A 22,013-nucleotide genomic window follows, 5' to 3' on the forward strand; every position below is an offset into this window, starting at 1 on the left:
TGAATGAATGATGTGTCTCTAAAGTTGCTCACAAGAGAAGAAGACGACACAACCTCACCAGCAGCTCTGTGTGTTTGCTGAAGTAAACAGGGAAAGGTGCGTGTCTGAACAATGCAAACATTTCAACAGAGTTTGTCCATTAGGTTCAAATCGATCAAATCACCACAAAATCCGACCTATTTTAAAGCCGTAGGTTAGTCAGTTTGTTTTTACACGGCCCATGGGGATTATCTACTGCAGAACAGTCACTGATGGAACAGGACACAGGCTCTAATCAAGGCTGGGTCGGAAACTATGATCCAAATTTATAAAGTAGCCTTAATAAGTCAAATAGTCACTGCTGGAGTCGTTTATATTAATATCGGCAGATATTCAACCACCCAGTATCGGGATCGGAAGCAAACAACCTGGATCGGTTTAATCACAAGTGCTGAGTTTTGGGATGGTGATGCGAGGGCTTCACTGACACCGACTTCATTCATATTTGTTTTGAGCCTTGATTAGTGACCGTTAGCATTAGCATGTTGCTAGCTGCGGCATTCTGCGCAGCAATGAAAAACACATTTACTCTCCAGGTTCAGAGCTTCAAAAAGAGGTAAAGCATGAAAGTTGTGTTTTTAAAGCGGTGAGAGCCAAAACAGGTAATGGTTCAGTATCGGATATTTGGAATCGATACCCGATATCGTATTTTTTCCAATATCCGATATCAGTTTCGGATCAGTGCATATTTCAGGGACTACACAGAGTTTAAACATGTTAAAACTAAGTTTTCCCACCCCCCCTACATGTTCCAGCAATTTCCTAATGTGTAGAATGAGCTCAGACCTGTTCATCACAACTGCCTCTGAAATCCTGCACTGTCACTCAAAAATATCGGGTCTGAAGTGCCGTCATGCACGAGCGTAATATAGAAGCTGCAGTTAATCCTTCCTCACAGGTGAAGAACTTGGGCGTGATCTTTGACTCTGAGCTGACTTTTTATTCCACACATTAAGAATATCACAAAGATAGGTTTTTACCATCTAAAGAACATAGCCAGAGTCGCCCCATTCTCCCTCGGGCCAACACGGAGACGCTCATGCATGCTTTTATCACCAGTCGTATCGACTACTGTGATGCCCTGCTCTCTGGTCTACCCAAAAAGAGTATCTCAGGTCTACAACTTTTACAAACTTCAGCAGCTCGTGTCCTGACTAAGACCAGGAGGCGGGACCACATTACACCGGTTTGAGAATCGCTGCATTGGCTCCACGTGTGTTTCAGGATCGATTTTAAAGTTCTTTTAATGGTTTTTAAATATCTTAATCTGGTCTTGGTCCTTCTTATCTTTTACAATTGCTTTTACCCTATGAACCTTCACGGCCCCTTCGCTCCTCCTCAGGGGTCTCCTAGTTATTCCTAAAGTCAACAAAAAGACTCATGGTGAGGCGTCTTTCCAATATTACGGCCCTCGCCTCTGGAACCACCTGAGGAGGAGCTCAGACCTTAGGAGGAGCTCAGACCTGAGGAGGAGCTCAGACCTGAGGAGGAGCTCAGGGCTGAGGAGGAGCTCAGACCTGAGGAGGAGCTCAGACCTGAGGAGGAGCTCAGGGCTGAGGAGGAGCTCAGACCTGAGGAGGAGCTCAGACCTGAGGAGGAGCTCAGGGCTGAGGAGGAGCTCAGACCTGAGGAGGAGCTCAGACCTGAGGAGGAGCTCAGACCTGAGGAGGAGCTCAGACCTGAGGAGGAGCTCAGACCTGAGGAGGAGCTCAGACCTAAGGAGGAGCTCAGACCTGAGGAGGAGCTCAGGGCTGAGGAGGAGCTCAGACCTGAGGAGGAGCTCAGGGCTGCAGAGAACGTTCATGTTTTTAAGAGCAGCTCAAGACCCACCTTTTTAGCTTAGCTTTTAACTGACTAATCTATTTATTTAATCCTAATATATAAAATATATATATGGGAGGTTGCCCCAGGCGCATTGTTTTAAATGTTGTAATCTGTAAAGCACTTTGTGATACCTTTCGGTATGAAAAGCGCTTTATAAATAAAGATTGATTGATTATGCATAAGACCTGAGGTGGCAGTAGTGAGTATAAAATTACCAACTTGCGTCTAGTCTCTCTTAAGTCAATAAATTAGGTTGCAATTGAAAGAAAACTCAAAAACAAAGACTCAAAAACGGGTCTGTGCATTAAAGATCACATTTGGGAAACTCTGGCTTGCAGTCTGAGCGTTGTCTAAATGTAGAGCACAAACAAAAGTACAATGAACCAACACTATTTCAATTTCTTAAGGCTTTATCAGCACAATCTGTTGCCTTCTCAACCCTCCCCACTCTCCCCGTCTCCTCCACTCCCTCGTAGGAAATGAATCTAACAACCTCCCGACGCCTTTTAGAGCGGGGGGTGGGGTCGGAGGAAGCTTCAAGTCTTAATCCCGGCACCAAATGGGAAATAAATTAGCTTCTTCACACTTAACTAGCTCTCATTTGCATTTGCCGAGCGCGCGGGCTGCATCTCGGGAGCTTTCCCCTGGCACTAATCCTCTGGGCGAAAGGAGACCGAGGCGCCGCGGCCCGGGGAGGAAGCGGCTCGGGACGCTCCACCTCCCATCCGTGGAGCGGTCTGCGGCATTTAGACAAAGAGCGCCCGGGCACCGGTCGGGCCGCGTTAATGACACCGTCCTGTGGCCTGAACGCTGGGAGTGGAAAAGAGCCCTCCCTGTGTGGGCCCCCGACTCCTGACAGCGGACGACGAGAGTTTGAGAAGAAATCGGAATGGGAATGGTCACAATTAGCAAATCGCAAAAACTTCAGTAATCCCTGTGTGTCCTTGGGGGTTTATTATATACCTTTAATTTTACTGCTTCTGCGACTTGTGGGCCATTACTTGAGTAAAAGTACAGATACAATATAGGGTGCGGTCAAATTTTAGGGAAAGTACTGAAGTATTCAAAGTAGAAAGTCTAAATTAGAGGACCGATGCCGATAGAAGGCCGATATCTCAGAACCCAACTTTAAAGAAACTTCCTGTTTTTTGCATTGGATAGAGCTCAGTCAGAGACAATTTCTACGCCTCAGAGGAAGATCGCTGTGAAGATCGGTCACAAGTTTGTACACCTCGGATTGTAAAATAGAGACTTACTTTTAGTTCAGGAATCTGTTGGTTGTCTCTCTGAAGTACCTAAACATGAATGTCCTGAATAAATTAGTCCAATATGCCCCTAAAGATATTGGCCATAGTTGGAACGAATGGCAATTCTGGCGGCCATCTTGCGACTGGCCCTTCTAACCCAGTGCAATGTAGTCAAATGGGAAACACCACTTATTACCTTGTTTTGATTAAAAATCACCAGGGACCCTTTGCACCCATCACACAGTCTCTTCAAGGTTATGCCTTCAGGGAGGAGACTGCGAAATCTACGGGTCAGTTCCAGTCGACTGACGAACAGTTTCGTACACAGGGCCATCGGGAAGCTGAACTTCCTAACCTCCCTTTTTTCCTCGCCGTGCTGGAAAGTCTAAGGATGGGGGACACCGCGCCGCTCGTCGCCACCTGCTGCCGACGCTTATTGGACATTTTGTTTGCCTGGATACTTCATTCGCCTGAACTTTACATTGTCATATTTATTGCTCTGTTTTATTGCCTTAATGTTTGGTGCAGCTGTGAGGAAATTTCTATTGTGATATTGGGCTATACAGAGTTTAAAAATGTTAAAATTATGTATTTTCTTCCCCCTACATGTTCCAGCCATGTCCTCATGTGTAGAATGAGCTCAGACCTGTTCACCACAACTGCCTCTAAAATCCTGCACCGTCACTCAAAAAGTTGTTCATTCGGATCTGAAGTGCCGTCATGCACGAGCTTAAAGGGGGGGTGTTATACAAAATCGACTTTTTCAAGCTTTACATCATGTTATTATGTCACTCCCTCATTAAAAACATGCCTGAAGTGTTGCCTTGGCACATTCACGTATTTTTGAGTAATCTGTAAAAACTCTGGGATAGGTTTGCCTGAGTCCTCCTAGGAACGCCCCCACCTCCTGGAGACGCCTCCGAGCTTTCGTCACCAGCCGAGTAACCAACCACTGCTCCTCAGCAGAACCCCCTCCCCACTGATGCCACAGACAGCGTGTGGAGGGGGCGTGTCGGAAAGGGTCAGAGGTTCTTAAAGAGACAGAGGCCTATTTGAAGACATTCGCTACAGCCATTTTGAGAGAGCAATTTCATACAAGGCAGTTATTCTAATTTACTGCATTTACAGACCAACAGAAGGTTCGGTCATCATTGTAGTGTGATATAGACTGGTGCTATGTGATTGAAAAAAGCATAATACCCCCTCTTTAATATAGAAGCTGCAGTTGCACATAAGACCTGAGGTGGCAGTAGTGAGCATGAAATTACAAACTTGCATCTAGCCCCTTTAAACTTAAACTCAAACATTCATCCCAACCTGCTATTCTCACATGCTCTGTGATCAACGATATATCATTTCCCTATGGCGTCTTGTTGTGTATAAACTGACATTTCTCTCATGCAGTAAACTTATATGAAAATAAATCACGTTTTATACACCCAATCCATAATGGAGATGAGATAATGAAGAAATATTACCTTAAAAAAAAATGCAGATTTGCAAAACTGGGACCAGTCCGATTGCAACTTCTATTCAAGTGCGATTCACTTTGCAGGATTTCGCAGACGGCTCTCACACCGAGCCTCTTTACAGGTTAATCAATACATCCTGCCGAAGTGTGAGGCTAATTGCTTCACCGCGACACATTCTATCGGACAAATTAGCACATATGAACTAAAGAACAGCTAATGAACCAATCACGGCTTTGTTGCCAACAACTTCCCAGCAGCTCAGCGCGTCACTGCGGCTGCTCCAATCCGCGGACGCTGTAAACACAGAGAGCGGCGGCGGCGGCGGCGGCGGAGCTTGTGTTCTCATGTTACAGCCGGGGCCGGGAGACTCCGCGGTGACTCAACGACACACATCTCCCGAGACGCAGAGGTAGAACAAGCCCCGGCTAACGAGTCTGTCTGGGAAAAGGTAATTAACAGGCTAAGTGCAGTCAATACTAATACAACAACACCGGCCTGACAGCGAGGAAGGAGCTTACCCGGGATTGGTTTGGATGTAAATTAGGTCTAAATCTTTAAGTGGACACGTATCATGCGTAATTGTGTCTTATGAAGCTACTTTTGGCATTTCAGCATTGATATCTCATGTTTTATCGTTTAAGTTAATATATGCGCATTTAAAACAGACTTGATGAGTAAAGAAGGCGCTTTTAAACTGGCAGCAGGGGCAATTACAGGCGCTAGAAACAAGGTGCATGTATGTTGAGCTAACGGAATAGAGACATGTCGATGGTGAAGTGATCAACGCCATGGAAACAGAAAGGAGAAGCGTTCGAGCTTAACGTATGCGGACAGTTAGCAAGTTGGCTAATCCGGGAAACTTTTCAGAGTCAATGCATTTCTCTTACAGCCGTTAGCTTTAGCCATCAAATTCTGAAAGATTATGGGTCTGATCTTTTGTTTCTACATGCAAAGCTTAGCTGGAGCGCCCTGAAAGATGCTCCAGCTCCAGATCTAGAGCATTCAGTAGGAAGTATGGCCACACCGCCTTTGCTCTGCCCAATCCCGTCAGACCTTGGAAGCTAAACAGGGAGGGCCTGGTCGGTACTTGGATGGGAGACCGTTTGGTAACACCAGGAAGCCTAGCGAATGTAGTGAGTGAGTGAGTGGTTGGTGGTGGTCGGAGGGGCCGATGGCGCAGACTGGTTGCCTCGTTTCCGTCAGTCTACCCCAGGGCAGCTGTGTCTACAATAGTAGCTTACCACCACCGAGTATGGAGTGAATGAGTAGTGCAATGTAAAGCGTCTTTGAATGTCCAGAAAAGCACTATATAAAACCAATTTATAATAATTTATATAAAGTACCTGGGCTGGAAAACACCCATGGCCAATGTGTAGAACAGGGGGTGCCCAAAGTGCCAAATTTGGCCCGTCGGACCAATTCCGTTGGTTAGAAATCATTCATGAATGTAAATAATAAATAAAACTGGCCTGAACACTAAACCCTGTGGCACCCCATAGCACACTCTGGAACACGGTGAAGACTGTTGGCTCTGTTTGGACATTATGACATTATTGTTTAGTTTCATTACTTTAATGTTTGGTGCCGCCCTTACTGGGTTCACAGGGCTGCACCAAACACTAAAGGGACTAGATACAAGTTGGTCATTTTATACTCACTACTGCCACCTCTGGTCTTACACGTAACTGCAATTTCTATATTAAGCTTGTGCATGACGGCACTTCGGACCCAAAGTAACACCTTTTTGAGTGCAGGATTTTAGAGGCAGGTCTGAGCTCAATCTACACATTAGGACATGGCTGGAACATGTAGGGGGAGGAAAATACTTAATTTTAAACGATTGATTGAACATACAGACTTTTTGAGATTTTACTTTTTTCGTGGCCACATTGCCTTTGCTCTGCCCAATCCCGTCAGACCTCGGAAGCTAAGCAGGGAAGGGCCTGGCAGGACTTGGATGGGAGACCGTTTGGGAAACACCAGGAAGCCTAGCGAATGTAGCGAGTGGTTGGTGGTGGTCGGAGGGGCCGATGGTGCAGACTGGTTGCCTCGCTTCCGTCAGTCTACCCCAGGGTATGTACCGAGTACGGAGTGAACCAATAGTGCAATGTAAAGCGTCTTGGAGTGTCCAGAAAAGCTCTATATAAAAACCAATGCATTTAGATACAAATTAGCGTTGAAAAGTGTCCTCTGAGCTAAATGCTAAATCGAATTCAGTTAAGTTTCTGCTTTGCATGGAGTCAGATACAGATCCAATGGTCACTAAACACCACAGAAAAGGACAGGACATACCTCGCCATGTTTTTGTATTGCGCCTGTCTTCCCTATTCTTTTGTATGGGGATAAAGGTTAAATGTAACGGGTCCGTGTGCATTTGTCGGTGGTTTCTATGAAGGATCCTGTGATGGTTTATGAGGGTTTATGGCTCATCACTACGGCAACACATACTCATTCATCACAACTAAATATTCTTCTCTTTTAAAGAAAAGTTACAGCACAAAGCAGTTTCCATTTGCCTACTTTTTACTTGTTTTTATATTATTTCCCTTCCCACTCCTCTTTGGGCTCGTATTTTCTTTTCTCTCTTAATGTGTATGACATTTTTGCACCAAAAGAGGAGCCTAACTGATCCAGACATCTATACATTCCAGTCTTCTGTTGCATGTTGGGCCTCATTATTTTTCTGCAGCTTTAAAACAACACTTGGCCGATTGCTGCTCAAGTTCATGACTCTTACAAAACGTATAAAAAACACACACACTAATGTCTTATTCATCATTAGCTCCTATAAAAATCCCTCCTCCAACAGTGTCCTGTTTATGGGCTATGAGAATTTCCTTCAGCAGTAGAAGAAGAAACAACCAAAGCAGCATTAACAATTGAGAGAAGTGTGGAATACAAATACAAATATAGAGATCTAAATGTCAGGGTTAGCAGGTTTTATACATGATCTTTCCATTAAAACTGTGATTTCCCTTTGATTTTGTGTAATTGTGCAGCCTCTGTGTGCAGTAAAGCGTCTGACCTGTTGGCTCTCCTGATACGATGGTGGAGGAACACTCTGGGTGGCCATCATTGTCACTGCTGGTGCCTGGGACACATGTTGCATCATGGGATTGCTTCACATTCAGGCTGCAGGGAAAACACAAGAAAAACAACATGAATGTAGCATGAGGCGAGAGCGGCGGTTCTCACACACTGTCCACCGGCTGCTGCAACGACTGAATAATAGAAACACCTCTCGGTCTCCATTGACTCGTTTATTTCTCTGGACTTTCTGCCTTCGTGCATGGGCATAGGCGAACCAGGTGTTTTTGTTTGGGAAACTGGAGAGGTGAAGCTTTCAAATGAGTCGTCCCTGGTCTGATACTGTTTAGGAGCTGTGTGACATAGTGTTGAAGTGGCTCCTCCTCTTGAAATACTGCACATGTGAAAAAAGTGGACTTTTCTAACTTCAAAATGTGTCCAAATGGTGGAATATAGAATGGTAGCAAATGCATGATTGTATTAGTCCAGTGCTCAGGTCTCTGCAGCTTTACAGTGAGAGGAAAAAGTGAGTACACCATATGGAATTTCTCAAGTTGGTCGTAAAATGTGGGTTGATCTTTATTAAAATCACAAGAATGATTCATGATTTTAATGGCCATAACATGTAAACATTCACAGAAGAGTCTGGAATAAATAAGTATCCACCTGACTGAACTCCAACCGTTTTGTAAAGATGAATGACTCTTCTTTTGTAGCAGTAACTGCTTTCCTGTAGTTGCAGATTAGACGTTCACAATAATCAGGATGAATCTTGGACCCTTCCTCTTTACAAAACTGCTGCAGTTCAGCGAGATTCAGGCGCTGTACTTACTCATTCCTCCCTGTCCTGTGAATGTTTACATGTTATGGCCAAAAAAAATGGGTGGTATTAGTTCAAGCAGACTTTGTTTAATCATTCTTGTGATTTGAATAAAGTTCAGACCATATTCTATGACAAATTTAGGAAGAAAGGTAAGAAATTCCAATCCGTGTACTCACTTTCTCCTCCCACTGTATGTCCCTTCATGGTCTGACACGTTAGAGTCATATGACCCAATACGGGCCCTGAGAAGCTCAGGGAGTGACGTCCCGTTGGTCCCAGAGTCAAGACTAAACACAAAGAGGCTGAATTCCAGTTTTCTGCTCAAATCTGGAAAAGGCTTCGTAATGATGTGAGACAAGAGCCTAGTTTAAATAACTAAGATCCGGCTGAAAACAGTTTTGTTCACTGTAATATTTAATATAATAAATACTGGTTCCAGCATGGGTTTAAATGACTTGAACTGAGAATATTAATCGTGTTATGAGTGGTTTTCAGAAATGTATGATTATTTTGTTTGTTTGAGGGCATTTCCGATTAATTAATACTTGAGAATGTCCCCAATAACATTGAGCTATTCATTTTGGTGAACATCGCTCAGTCCTATCAGTGTATTGTATTGTATTATTACAGTGAGCGTCTACGAATGAAACACACGCTCAATGATGGGGCCCTTCATCAGAAAAAGAATAATCATATTATGGAAGAAATGACATACATAAATAAAGTCAAGTGCAAATCGGGTCCGTATGGATATTTTCACAGCAGTAGAAGTGAGAAAAACGGCAGTCGTGGCTAGCGCTAGCTAACCCTTAGCATTAACCCAATGCTAACATGTAGCATCAAGTTAGTATTCTCCGTTTCTTAGGTATTTATGGGCTGTTGAGCCACTTTGCTCCTCTCCATGTCTTTGTATCTTTATTTAGTAGAAAACTGTATTCATATTTCAGCGTTCGTTAAAGTAGTTTTTGAATAATTAGAGAAAGTTTAGATTTTTCTCCAAATTGTTTTCCCCCTTAACTGTGTGATTCCAGAGATGCCTGTATCTTTCCCAGTGATTCAACTACAGGAGTACGTGTGCGGTTACAAGTAAATAATGCATGCCTTGGAATAATCACTGACCGTGCTATAAAACCTCTTATTGCCAATGGAACAAGTACAGATTTTCTTAATTCAGAGGTGAAAAAAATGTGTGTGATTTGAAGTGGGATTTGTGCTTGTTCCATCGGCTTTAGCGTTTGTATCTTGATGAGTTCAAACTGACTCAAATTCAACATAAAGAACCTTGATCCAAGCCATTTCTAAGACGGTCACTTCTCCAGCGTTCACAGAAATCCTTCCACACCAGCGGGTTCGTAATGACGGCGCAAACAAACCGACTACTTGTTTACCAATTTACGGACCGCCATGCCTGTTTGCTAATTACCGCCGCCTCTGAAACAACGCCGTGCGCCGGGGTCACCTTGTCTCTGTGTGTCGGGTGTTTGTTGCGCTGTTACCGACCAATCAAAAGGAGCTAATTAGGGCTCTCGTCGCTGGGCTAATTGCCATTGGCCGGGACCCCACCGGGCTGAGGGCCGTACCCTGCGGAACGCCGCTGTAAACCTGCCGCCCCGCCCCGGCTCTGGAGCTAATTGGCTCAGGGCGACGTTAGCGCGCCCCACCGCACGCACCGAGGCGGACCCCCCATGGACGGCCCGGCGTATAGGTGAGCGCAGCGGGCTGGCTCCTTTATCCCCGAGCTACGGATAACCTATCGAAGGAAGCATTGGAGGGATTAACCAAGAGGGGACGCGGTACTTATTAAGCATTATATTTGTAATTTCTCTAAGGTCCATGGCTTTAAATGAAGAAAATCTGTAAGTGAAATGGATGGATTGACTTGGAGGTAGTGCCAAACAGCTCAATATGTCACTCGCGGGGTCATGAAAGGCGAGCGATAATTACAATGGGCCGGTGCACTTGGACCTAATGCTATTGACCCGCAGGAAGAGGCGTGATTATGAGGTAGCGGTGGCACAGGCCCCGGCATCCGCTTAGCACGACCACTGCCTCAGGAAATGAAGACGGTACGGGCAAATCCACCTGAGCTCAGAGAGGAAAGACCGGACAGTAAGTGTGCAGAGGAGAGACTGTGGTAATGTGGAAGATCATTGAGGAACAGGAGGACAGGAAAGTCCAAGTCACTTTTGACAACTCCTACAGTGGCCATTAACCTCTTAACTCCCACCTGAACGGATCCCATTTTCTCCAGTTTGGCTTTACGCTAATAAAAAAGATTTGTGGGGAAAAAAGCACCAACAATGTGGCAAAAATTCAACAAAGATGTGACAAAAATTCAACAAAAATGTCACAAAAACTCAACAAAAAAATTAAAAAAATCAACAAAAAGTGATAAAAAGCTCAACCAAAAAGCAACAAAAACGTCACAAAAATTCAACAAAAATGTCACAAAAACTCAACCAAAGAGTGACAAAAATTCAACAAAAAAGTGACAAAAATTCAACAAAATTGTGACAAAAATTCAACAAAAATGTGACAAAAATTCAACAAAAATGTGACAAAAATTCAACAAAATTGTGACAAAAATTCAACAAAATTGTGACAAAAATTCAACAAAATTGTGACAAAAATTTAACAAAAATGTAACAAAAACTCAACAAAAATGTGACAAAAATGCAACAAAAACTCGACAAAAATGTCACAAAAACTCAACAAAAAAATAACAAAAATTCAACAAAAAGTGACAAAAAGCTCAACCAAAAAGTAACAAAAATGACACAAAAATGTCACAAAAATGTCACAAAAATGAAAAAAATAAATACATTAAAAAAATATACAAAAGGTGACACAACACAGCAACATCGCGAGGAAAAAGGTCAGTTTTGTGGGTCTTAGCTTTCAAATGAGGTGTTACACAGCCAAAAGAGGACAGAATGCATTTGGTTTAGGCGGTTGGTAAGAGGTTAAACATCATCTTGCATGTTAAAGATGGACGAGCCACAGAAATCACATACATTTCATGAAACAGACATTGCTTTAACACACATTTTCCTCGTCTTTACAAAGAACAGTATCTGGGATCAGGGGTGATTTCTTTGAATTCCCCATAGTTCGTGGTCTTACGTTGCAAAAATGACATGAAAGTGTAGTTTTTTTGATGAAAGCCTACTTTGTTTGTATGTAGTGTTTTGTACATTGTAAATTTCATAAATATCTGTCTGTGTCTCATCCAATCAGAAAGCAGAATTAGTGCTATGAGCCTCCTACACACATTAACTTTAAAGGGACTATAGAGAGTTTAAAAATGTTAAAACTAAGTATTATCATCCCCCTACATGTTCCAGCCATGCCCTAATGTGTAGAATGAGCTCAGACACTCAAAAAGGTGTCCCTTCGGGTCCGAATTGCCGTCATGCACGAGCTTAATATAGAAGGTGCAGTTACAAATATGGCCTGAGGTGGCAGTAGTGAGTATAAAATGGCGAACTTGCATCCAGCCCCTTTAAGTTTACTCCATCAATACGTCCACAAGTGGCGTCACTTTCGCTATGTGTTAAAAAAATTAAAAAAATAACATTTTCCTACACCAGTGACAGCCAATCAATTAATCATAAAAGTAAGCTTGAAAGCTAAATTACTGTTCAAGTCGAAGCTACAACCTGCAGCCTTTTGTTAGATATTAAGATATATTTTTCAGAAACTACTCTCCTACACGCTTTTAAAACAACATCAGACAGTTAAAAATGTATTCACTCAATGAGGAGGTGATTTGTCTTACTTTGTTAAACTTGATGAAGAATACCGAGTCACAGCGCCCCCTAGTGTGGCTAAAAAAACAAACTGATTTGACAACCAACCCGTGCCAAACAGTCTCCCCTGAATGATGGGTTTAGTTTCCTAATTTTGGGGGTTTTATCTCGCCGCGCTGCTGCTGCTGCCTAAGAATCCGGCGCTGCATAATATTCTGTTTGCCGCTTGTTTGCGAGGCTGCTCGGGAGAGTCATTTTGTGTACTGATTGCGTCTTCTGCCTTTTCTGTTCCCGTTCCAGCCCGTATCAGCTGAAAGGCATCTCCTCCCGTTATCAGCGCTCATTTTAATTGCAAATGCAGGGAGCGTGTTAGTGATTAAATGGAAAATTGCACATTAATTGATGAGACTGAAGATAAAGCCATTCCAATTACCGCCGCAGTATTTTAGGCGGCCTCTCAAGTTTCGCCAATCCCTCGAAGGAACGGGGGCCACCGAGCGCCGAATCTGTGCGAGCAATCATGCGTCTATAAATATACACCGAAACACGGGCGCAGATGCGCGCCGAGCCCCGGCTGCTGGAGCGTGGATGTATTTACAACAAATACAAGAATGTGCCCAGGAAGTCAAGGGATGGTGCATGATTTTTGTGGAAAATCTATCATAAAACAAACATTACGGCACAAATAGAACGAGACAGAGGTAAGTTCTTCTGCATGTACCTAAGTGATTTGTGTCATTTTATTCATTACAGTCCAATCCCATTCCTTTTCCCCTTAGACGTCTGAAATTCTCATATTAAGAGCTTAAAGTAGGGCTGAAATCGATTACTACAATAAAGTTTACAACTGTTTTGGTAATTGATTAATCGTTTCCTGTTTTGACTCAAAAGGAGCAAAAATTACATGAAATGTTTTTATCTTTGATGAAAAACTGTACAAAGTGAGGGTTTGCAGGGTGTTTTGTACATTGTAAACTGCATAAATATGATCTGTCTGAGTCTCAGGACAGTTATCCAATCAGAAAAGGGAATGAGCTCCACTCTCATTGCTGCCAGATCCTATAGTTTAAACCAGTTTTGAAATAAACTTCCTGAATCCCAGCTCCTGTCACCGACAAAAGTCCCAATCAGAGCCAGTGCAGCCTCCAGTCGCTACAGCTACATGGCTGAACTATGGAGGTTCTGAGCTTCCAAATGATGAATGTTCACAGAAACCTGTGCTTGTGTTCATGTGCAGCTTTGAGCAAAACAAGGTCAGCTGTAGCACTAAGAGCCTCCTATAGACAAAGCATCACTTTAGCTTTATGTGGGAAAACGTTTTGAAAAACACAATTTTACTTTCACAGCCAAGCGATTAAAGCAGAACTAAGTAACTCATGCCCCTAGAGGCCATAAGCGCCACTGCAGGTGTCGTAGCTTGTACTCGTTAATTGTCCGTGAGAGAGAGAGGGATATTGTACATCCAATTACACAATAGAGATTTTTTTTTTTACTCAAACTTGGCTGTAAATACTGTTTAAGTGACGCTAGCCCGCAGTTAGCTTTGCCCGTTAGCCTGTTAGCTTCTTCGTCGTGATTCCATTAGTGTGTATTGGCGTCTCCAACCCGGTGGCAGTGAAGTTGTAAGTGTGGTTTTCTGGCCAGAGACACCAGGGGGAGATGAAAGACCCTCCAATCATCCCATTAACACTTGTATTACCCCCAAAGGGACTACGCAAAGGATTCATTGAGGTAAACAAGTTACTCAGTACAGCCCTAGTGTCTAGGCCTCCGTTTTTTGCATACTGAGATATATTGTTACCTGAGCTTAGACAGGTTGATGCGTAGTAGTTCGACATCCGCGCAGTAACATCTTCACTTTACTGGGTGGATTGCGAACTACTCCAGGTATTACTACGCCTTACAATATAGTTCCCCTTTTTATCCGCTTAGAAAATCCACATTGTTTGATTTTGTGTAATTATACTTTATCGTGTAACACTTCACGTAACCATATTTAAAATAGGGAAAACGTGGAAGAGCTCGGTAGCTTCTATCTTGACCTCGTTAGCTATTGAGGAGAGGAGGAGAGGCTAAATGCTAACGCTGTGCTGTGTTTACGTGACTGAGGGCACTCGTGAAGACCAGACAGGTATAAATGAACTGTTCCTTTAACCCGACGAAAGGTAAAGAAATATGCCAAAAGTGAAAATGTATCCAAATACGAGTAACACGAGTAAAATGGTCAAACTCTTCCACCTCATCAAATATTTTACCTTCCACGTACCACCAGGTCTACATCAAGGCTAAACCGGGGCTAAAAGGGGTCGGAATTACCCAGTATGTCTAAACCGGGTCTAAACCTGAAAAACACCTCACAATGCATTATTAAAGCACCACCGAGAAGCACAAGAAGCCAAGTTTGAGGAGCACTTTTGGGTCTGGATTTGTCGGGCTCAAATGCTGCTCAAAGACCTTTAGATCATCAGCTAACTGTTTGTTTATCTGTTTCCTTCATGGCCAGCAAGGATTAAAATAATGCAAAATTCTAACATACTTTAGCACAAGCAACAAATCACATTAGCTCAGAGTCAATCCTTTTTTGTAGCAACACTTCAAATCACAGTTCTGTCTGTTTCCTGGACTTCTTCACTCAAAGGAAGAGTTATTTCTGAATGCTAATGAAGGGGGGGAAAAAGACTATTGTTGAAGGTTTTTTTCTATAAAACAATTTTAAAAGTTAGCCCTCTCTGTAAAAAGAAACTAATTTCAAAAAACCCCAGGTAACATCTCTCTGAACCTGCCACCGGTGTGTGTGTGTGTGGTCGACACTGCTCCTCCATTCATTTTACAAACAGATGACATGTTTGTTCCCCGACAAAGGCCTGAGAATTATTACAGCAGTTCAGAATGCATATCAATCGAAAAACGCCTGTAGTCGCAATCAAAATTCAAAAGCAAGCACAAAATGGAAGGGGGAAGAGAAAAGAGAGAAGTAGGCATAAAATTATTCCCACAAACATCAAAGGCTTGGGCTGAATTTGAGGCAGTTCTGCTCTTTCATCGGATCCGGCGCTTCCTATTCAACATTCAATTTTCCGACGATTCCGCGGCGTAGAATGGCGGGACGGGGCCGTATTGATGTAAGGTTAGAGCGTGGCGCGAGTGCGGTTTCACCCCGGCTTTAGTTCCGCCATTGAAATGTAAAATAAATCTGCTCACATTCTGGGGTGAAGTCTGAAGCCTTTGCTCCACTGGAATATAATGTAAAGTACACAAGTGTTTCAGAAAGATTTCATGATTAACGCACGTTTATAAAGGTAGAATTGACTGTAACATAACATTCAGTCAGTTTTGAAGGACCTCGAGCTCATAAACCTTCATTAGATCAAATTCAGATGTAGGGACGACCAAGAACCACCAGGCTGAGATTCTTAGAGAGCAACAAAAGACCAAACGCCACCCACATGTGCAGTTTGAAATTGCCGCGGCAAAAGGAGCTGGACGGCTCAAGTAGCTAACATCGCTAAGTGCTAATGACACTCGCTCCTACTGCTTTGTAAATGTAATAAACCTACACTTCCGCTTCCTCCTTTCCTGAGCGCGATCGGGGAAGGTCAAACCTCCACTTTTTCGTAAACGTAGAGGTTCACGAAAATCAAAATACGTTTTAGCCATGAAGGGGCAGTACACACATGGTTTTAGACTATCCATCCATCCATCCATCCATCCATCCATCCATCCTGCTGTTCTGACCCCGAGGCCACACCAGGCCAGCTCGAAGACATAGTCCCACCAGCATGTCCTGGGTCTTCCACGAGGCCTCCTCCCAATAGGACATGCCTGGAACATCCCCCCACCAGGAGGCTATGGAACAGTTGCCCTAACCACCTCAGCTGCTCCATTCGACGTGAAGGAGCAGCGACTCCGAGCTCCTCACGGATAACTGAGCTCCTCACCCGATCTCGAAGGGTGCGCCCAGCCACCCTGCAAAGGAAGATCATTTCGGCCGCTTGTATCCGTGACCTTGTCCTTTCAACCCAAATCTCATGACAATAGGTGAGGGTGGGAATGTAGCTCGATCTATACTGTATAAGTGCAAAATATACTTCAATATATAAAGGTGGGATAAGGTGGGAACAGCAGAAAATACTCTAAAATCATCCAATATATAGAAAAAGTTGATTTGCCCTTTAGTTTCATTAACAAGCCTCATAAATTAAAGCCTTTTTATTTTAAGATGGTTCCCCAGCCCCAGCCCAGCTTTAATATGCAACAAATTCACTTATTTTTTGATCATGGCTTATCATTGTGGGACAATCATAACTATTGTTTTTAGCCTTCTTTAAACTTCATGATCTCAAGCCGTGACCTAAACTGGCAGCGCTGAGAAGAGGCTTCGTCAGCACCTAAGACTCTTTCAGCAGCAGGCTGGACCAGACTGATCAAGCAGGCAGAGGTTTTCTGTAGTTATTGGTCAATATAAGTCAAACCTGCTACTAAACGTAGTTGCCGACAAAGCCTCTAAGATGAGAAGCCATAAAACACTTTCAGGAGCATTTGAGAGAAGACTGAAAGACAAACAGTTAAACTAATTGAAGGATAACGTATAACATTTTATAACATTTTATAACATTTAAAGTATTAGATGAGCAGCCTTTGTGATTTGACAACTGTGAATGTTCATATTGCAATCGTGATTCAAGCTACAGTCAAACTAATGTGCCTTAATGCAGTTAAAAACGCCTGCAAACAGGACTTTCTTCTCTTTTTGCTTCTCCGACGCTTCAGAACGAGCGCTAAGAGCTGTGGTGGCGATGGCGAGCGCTCGGGCTCTCACAGCCTCACAGCATGGATAATGGACTGTGGCTCTAAGTGTAAAAACTGAAAAATATGCCGGCGAATTGGCAGTTTGACGTGATTGAGTCTGTCAAGTGTGACGTGCACTGTGCAGCGGGAGCCCGATCCCTCTCCTCCCACACGCGCCGCAAATGTTTGATGGGATATTTTCAAAACTCTGGTGTGCTTTCCTGGCCTTCACCCTAACAGTCTTGGCTGAACCCCACTGTTCTCATTGTTAGCGTCATTTCCAGACAAACAGAAAGCAAAAGCAACGGGGAAAACGCCGTAAAACAGACGAGGAGACTGTTAGCAGCTAATAAAAAGCTAAACGCTGGACTAAAGTAAGCATTTAGCAGCTGATAAAGTGTTGTCAGAAAGTAATGAGAGACTTAGCTCATGGTTTAGAAACAGCATCGTGCAAAACTAAACCACAGGACAAGGACTCGTGTAACTTTATGGGAGAGAGACAATTTTTAAAGATCGAAAAAATCTCAAAATGTTGAACCTAGTGATCCTATTTTCTTGGGAGAAGGTCCCCAAACCTTTTCATGTTTATGTCTAATGTGGATAGGCCCAGTAACTAGATGTATTAATTATAAACCAATACCAATGCCTATATTTTATTTGTTTATTTGTTTATTTGGTTGGGATGTTGATGAACACACATGGGACTCATGTGGGGCTGCAAGGCTCATCGATATCGAATCGCAATCGAGGTTTTGACTACTGCAATAACCTAACCTCAAGATTCTGAATTGTTATTTCTTCTTCTGTCTCTGGCATTTGAGTGATAAATGTTCATCAGGATTGTGGAGCCTCTGATCTACAGATAAAAAGTCTGAGTTTCCATAAAGCAGATCCTAAAGTGTCTACAGAGACGCTTTGTGATTCCATGCTGTACTTATTTTGTCCCCCAGAGGTGTTCTGAATGTCAGAGAAACTCCTCCAGCAGAGGGCGCTGTCCACATACAAAAAATGGCAGCTGGCTGCTCTGCTTTGTGGCGACGACACTAGAGGCCGCCATTGCTGTAGCACCTCCATATAGCCGCTAGTGTCCCATTGGAAAGCATCACACTTTAGACACATTAAAAACAACTTGAAATCCTGGTTTCTAATTTTACAATTAAAGAAACCAGGCTGGTTTTCGTAAAAACGTTTTCTCTAAATCTCGTACTGATGAGGGCCGGACTGCTTCGCGAACTACACGTCACGCAAGGGCTGAGTCCTTTTTTTAGGAACATGCTTCTTTAGAGCTGGGGAGAAAGAGTCTGTAAATCCGCCATGATTTCCCCCTCGAACGTGGTCATTGTGGTAAACGGGGAGGAGTGAGGAATGACAGTTTGTTAATAATATGTCTATGCAAATGTTTTTGAAAGTGTATTGTTCTAAGGTGGGGCAGTTTGAGCAAGAATATGTTTTTTGACTAAAAGAAACATCACTTCCTTCACTCATCAATTTACTAGTTTATGCATTTTGTAAATGTCCATCCATCCATTCATTTTCTTCCACTTGTCCGTTGCCGGGTCGTGAAATCACATTGCACCAGCCTCATATGGCTCCTCCTGCAGGTGGTGGGTCCACAGGAGGACGGCCTCATGGTTCAAACCGGGCCTGGTCTCTCATAAGGGGCTTCTGACCCGCTCTTTGTCTGACCCGTCACCCAGGACCAGTTTGCCATGAGAGACCCTACCAGGGGCACGAAGCCCCCGACAACAGAGCTCCAGGATCATTCGGGTGCTCAAACCCCTCCACCACGTTAAGACGCAAATCGAATCCCAATTGCAATATTTGTCCGAAAATTATGTTTTTTGTCAAAATCGTGCAGCTCTACACTGCACGTAAACACACCTCGCTGGATTATAGCCATGGGCTGATTTTCATCCATTGTCCTGCACTCGCACTCGCAATCACACTCATCCTGGCCTATTGTACATGTTTTTAGTTGTAGTTTTAGTTTTAGTAGTACCCAGAGAAAACTGACATAGACACCGATCGCTTGTCAAAGGCTGAACCTTTCTGCTGTAAACATTTTCACAGAATTTAATTATATAAATATCATTGTTTTCTTTGTTTCTTTTATGACCTACACTTCACTCTCACATCTATTGCATCAACCTCACAATACAACACGGATCCCGGTACATAAAATGGCCTTATATGCACTACATTAATGTTTTAATAAGGCCCGGCAGGTTATCCATGTAGTCGGTGTCATTTGGAACTGCCAAAAACCTCACAATGCATCCGTGTTGGAGTATAGTTGGAGCCTGAAGTATGCCATGATACACAGCACAACCGATACAAAACGCTAAGCACAGTCCATCTCATTTCATTGTGCTAAAGACAATGCTGTGGAACGTAGAGGTAGATATAAAGAAATAATCACAACCTACATTATGGATACGTCATTACTAAAACAATAGCGTTAAGACCTGTACACGACTTTACGAACTAATCCGCTTCATGTAATTCTAAAGCCTTCCATAAATAATATCTGGCGCATATTCATGAAACGGCAGCTCCCATCTTTACACTCAAGGCTAGATATAAATCAGCTCTCCGAGTGTGGAACGCGTGACAGATTGTGCCACTTTTAACCCATTCAGACGCCTGATCCAATCTGAAGACGAGCGACGGAACTGCCGGCTCGAAATCTCATTTAATACGTCCTGTTTGAGTCGGCTGGTTAAGAGCTTGACCCGCCCGACGCCAATGAATAACCATTCGGAAGTGGGCGCTGTGTCACCTTGGTCAAGATATTATGCATCTCCGACGCCCCGCGACGAGAGGGCGATGAATAAATAAATCAGGTGTTTTTGAATATGAGTGGGATCTAATCACGGCCTTATTGTCGCGGCTGATTTACAATGCAAACACCGGGAGGCGAGGCCTTGATGGCGTCGCGTAAAATGGCGGAGGGAAGGGCGGAATGGTAATGAGATTGGGATAGATTAAGGCTCGGGGTGGGGGGGGGGGAGGTGGAGGGGTGTGCAAATACGTCCCAAAATCGGGAAACGCACAAGGTTCGGGATGTAAACAGCGAGCGAGGCAAATGAGTCAAGGGAATAAGCAAAGCCACAACCGGAGTCAAAATGTAGACACTGGAATTGTCAGGAAGCAATTTTACCTTTTAAATAATCAATGTCGTGAATGGTTTTTTACAAGGGGCTCCTGTGACGCTTGTTAAATGTAGTTCCTTCACTAAAAACAAACCTGGAGTCTTGTTTTCTTTCATTCATCCGTGTTTGAGGAATCCTGCCCATTCACTTTGTCCTGTCTCCTTGAAAAGACCTCAGTCAGAACACTCGGTCCTTTAAATACTGAAAGCAAGATGGCTCCGGGTTCGAACCTGGACCCCCCCAATAAGGTCACATGCTTTGAGATTTTGTTGGATGCTTTTACCTTTGATTCCAGCATACATTGTTTCAATAAGATTCTGCAATGCCAAAAGATCCAGTGTTGCATTGATTTCTCACTGAGATCTTGTATTGATGATGGGAGAGTGTGACCACTGCACAAAGCCTTTTCCAGCTCATCCCAATGATCATCAATGGGGGATTTTTGGTTCCAGGCTGGTTCAGAGCTGGTTCCGTAATGGCTTGGTTTTCCACCAGAATGAGAGCTGGCATTATGCTACGTGTTTACACAAGCTCCTATATCCATAGTATGACTTTGGGAAGTCAACATAGTCCTTCTAGTTTATGCTGTAGCTAAAGACCACAACGCAAAAAGACAGACACTATCAAACAAGAAAATATATTTAAAGTACGGCTGGTCAGCAAGTTTCAGTGGGATAAAAGCAGTGGTTCTCAAAAGGTACGTCGTTGGGACCCACAACGACAGCCGTGACCCGAATGTGTATGTTATATTTTTCTTCAAATTATTGTTTAAAGGTGCAATATGTGACTATTTATGTTTTTTATTTTTATTTATGGTTAGAATGGCGCCTTTCCATTCCGGTATCCTCTATGACACTCCAGGACCAATCTTATTTCAGGTTTTTTAGGGTTTCTCGTAGGCATTCTAGATGGATTCTTGATCAATCAGCAGTGGAAACCTACCATAACCCTAAAAAAACAGTCCTGGAGCGTCCCATTGGCTACCAGGATGGAAAGTAAAAGCGGCATCCTAACCACCCATACAGCCACTGGGTCTGAAAGGTCAACCACGCATGATATCATGATGCACCTTTCAGAGTTATTGATATTATTCTCCAAACCATGGACATGATCGTGAGCATTGAAATAGAGAAAGAAAAGAACTCTTAAAATTCTGATCAAAATAACTCATTACAATAGATGTTATTTTCTTTTAAGCTTTTTAATATTTGAAGAAATGTTCCGCAGGAAAGGCTTGCAAACCACTAAAACTAGTTCTGTGACTCACTTTTGGGTGCTGACCCACTAGTTGAGAACCACTGATTTGGAGAATATTCAAAACAAGGGGTTTTAGGGAAGCAATGTAGTTTCTGAGAAAAACGGCAATACAATGACATGCTATTCGATCTACGGAAGTGTGTAGTTTATTTACGGACGAAAAAAATAAACGTTTATTTACGGATCCTGCATGACAGCAGCAGACGCAACGCTATTTTTTGATCAAGCTTTAGACCAGGGGTAGGCAACGTCAGGCCTGGGGACCAAATTCGGCCCCCAAGAGAATTTTGAAGGAACATCTATTCGAGACCAAAAAAAAGGACTCTAAAATGTGGAAAATTCTGTCAACATTTCCACATTTCCCAGAAAAACACCGCATGAGGTCATATATTATCTGCAAAACTTATATTTGTAGAAAAAAGCTGCTTTACTTTGGGCTACAGTTGTGAGTTTCGGCCCATGGCGTTTTGGGAATTAAGTTAAATCGGTCCTCCATGACACAAACCCTGCTTTAGACCGTGTTCTAAAAAGTCTAGCTCGAAAGTTTACAGCGGGTACGTCATACGTCATCTGATACGATGATACGATTGGCTGTGGCTTCGTGCAGACGCATATAATAGACATTCGTAGCCCCC

At 43.3% G+C, this 22,013-nt stretch overlaps 1 protein-coding gene across 1 annotated transcript in view; it reads right to left on the minus strand.

The window, feature by feature from the left end:
* Positions 1-22,013, minus strand: part of LOC306969876 (homeobox protein PKNOX2-like) — a 226,586-nt gene that overhangs the window by 77,227 nt on the left and 127,346 nt on the right. Inside the window, exon 3 of the mRNA XM_079565652.1 lies at positions 7,608-7,714. Coding sequence (XP_079421778.1) covers positions 7,608-7,694 — 87 coding nt within the window. The 5' untranslated portion in view covers positions 7,695-7,714. The remainder of the gene's footprint in view (positions 1-7,607; positions 7,715-22,013) is intronic.

The sequence above is a fragment of the Gobius niger genome (assembly GCF_951799975.1).
Source record: "Gobius niger genome assembly, chromosome: 11".
In the NCBI taxonomy this organism is placed as follows: Eukaryota; Metazoa; Chordata; class Actinopteri; order Gobiiformes; family Gobiidae; genus Gobius; species Gobius niger.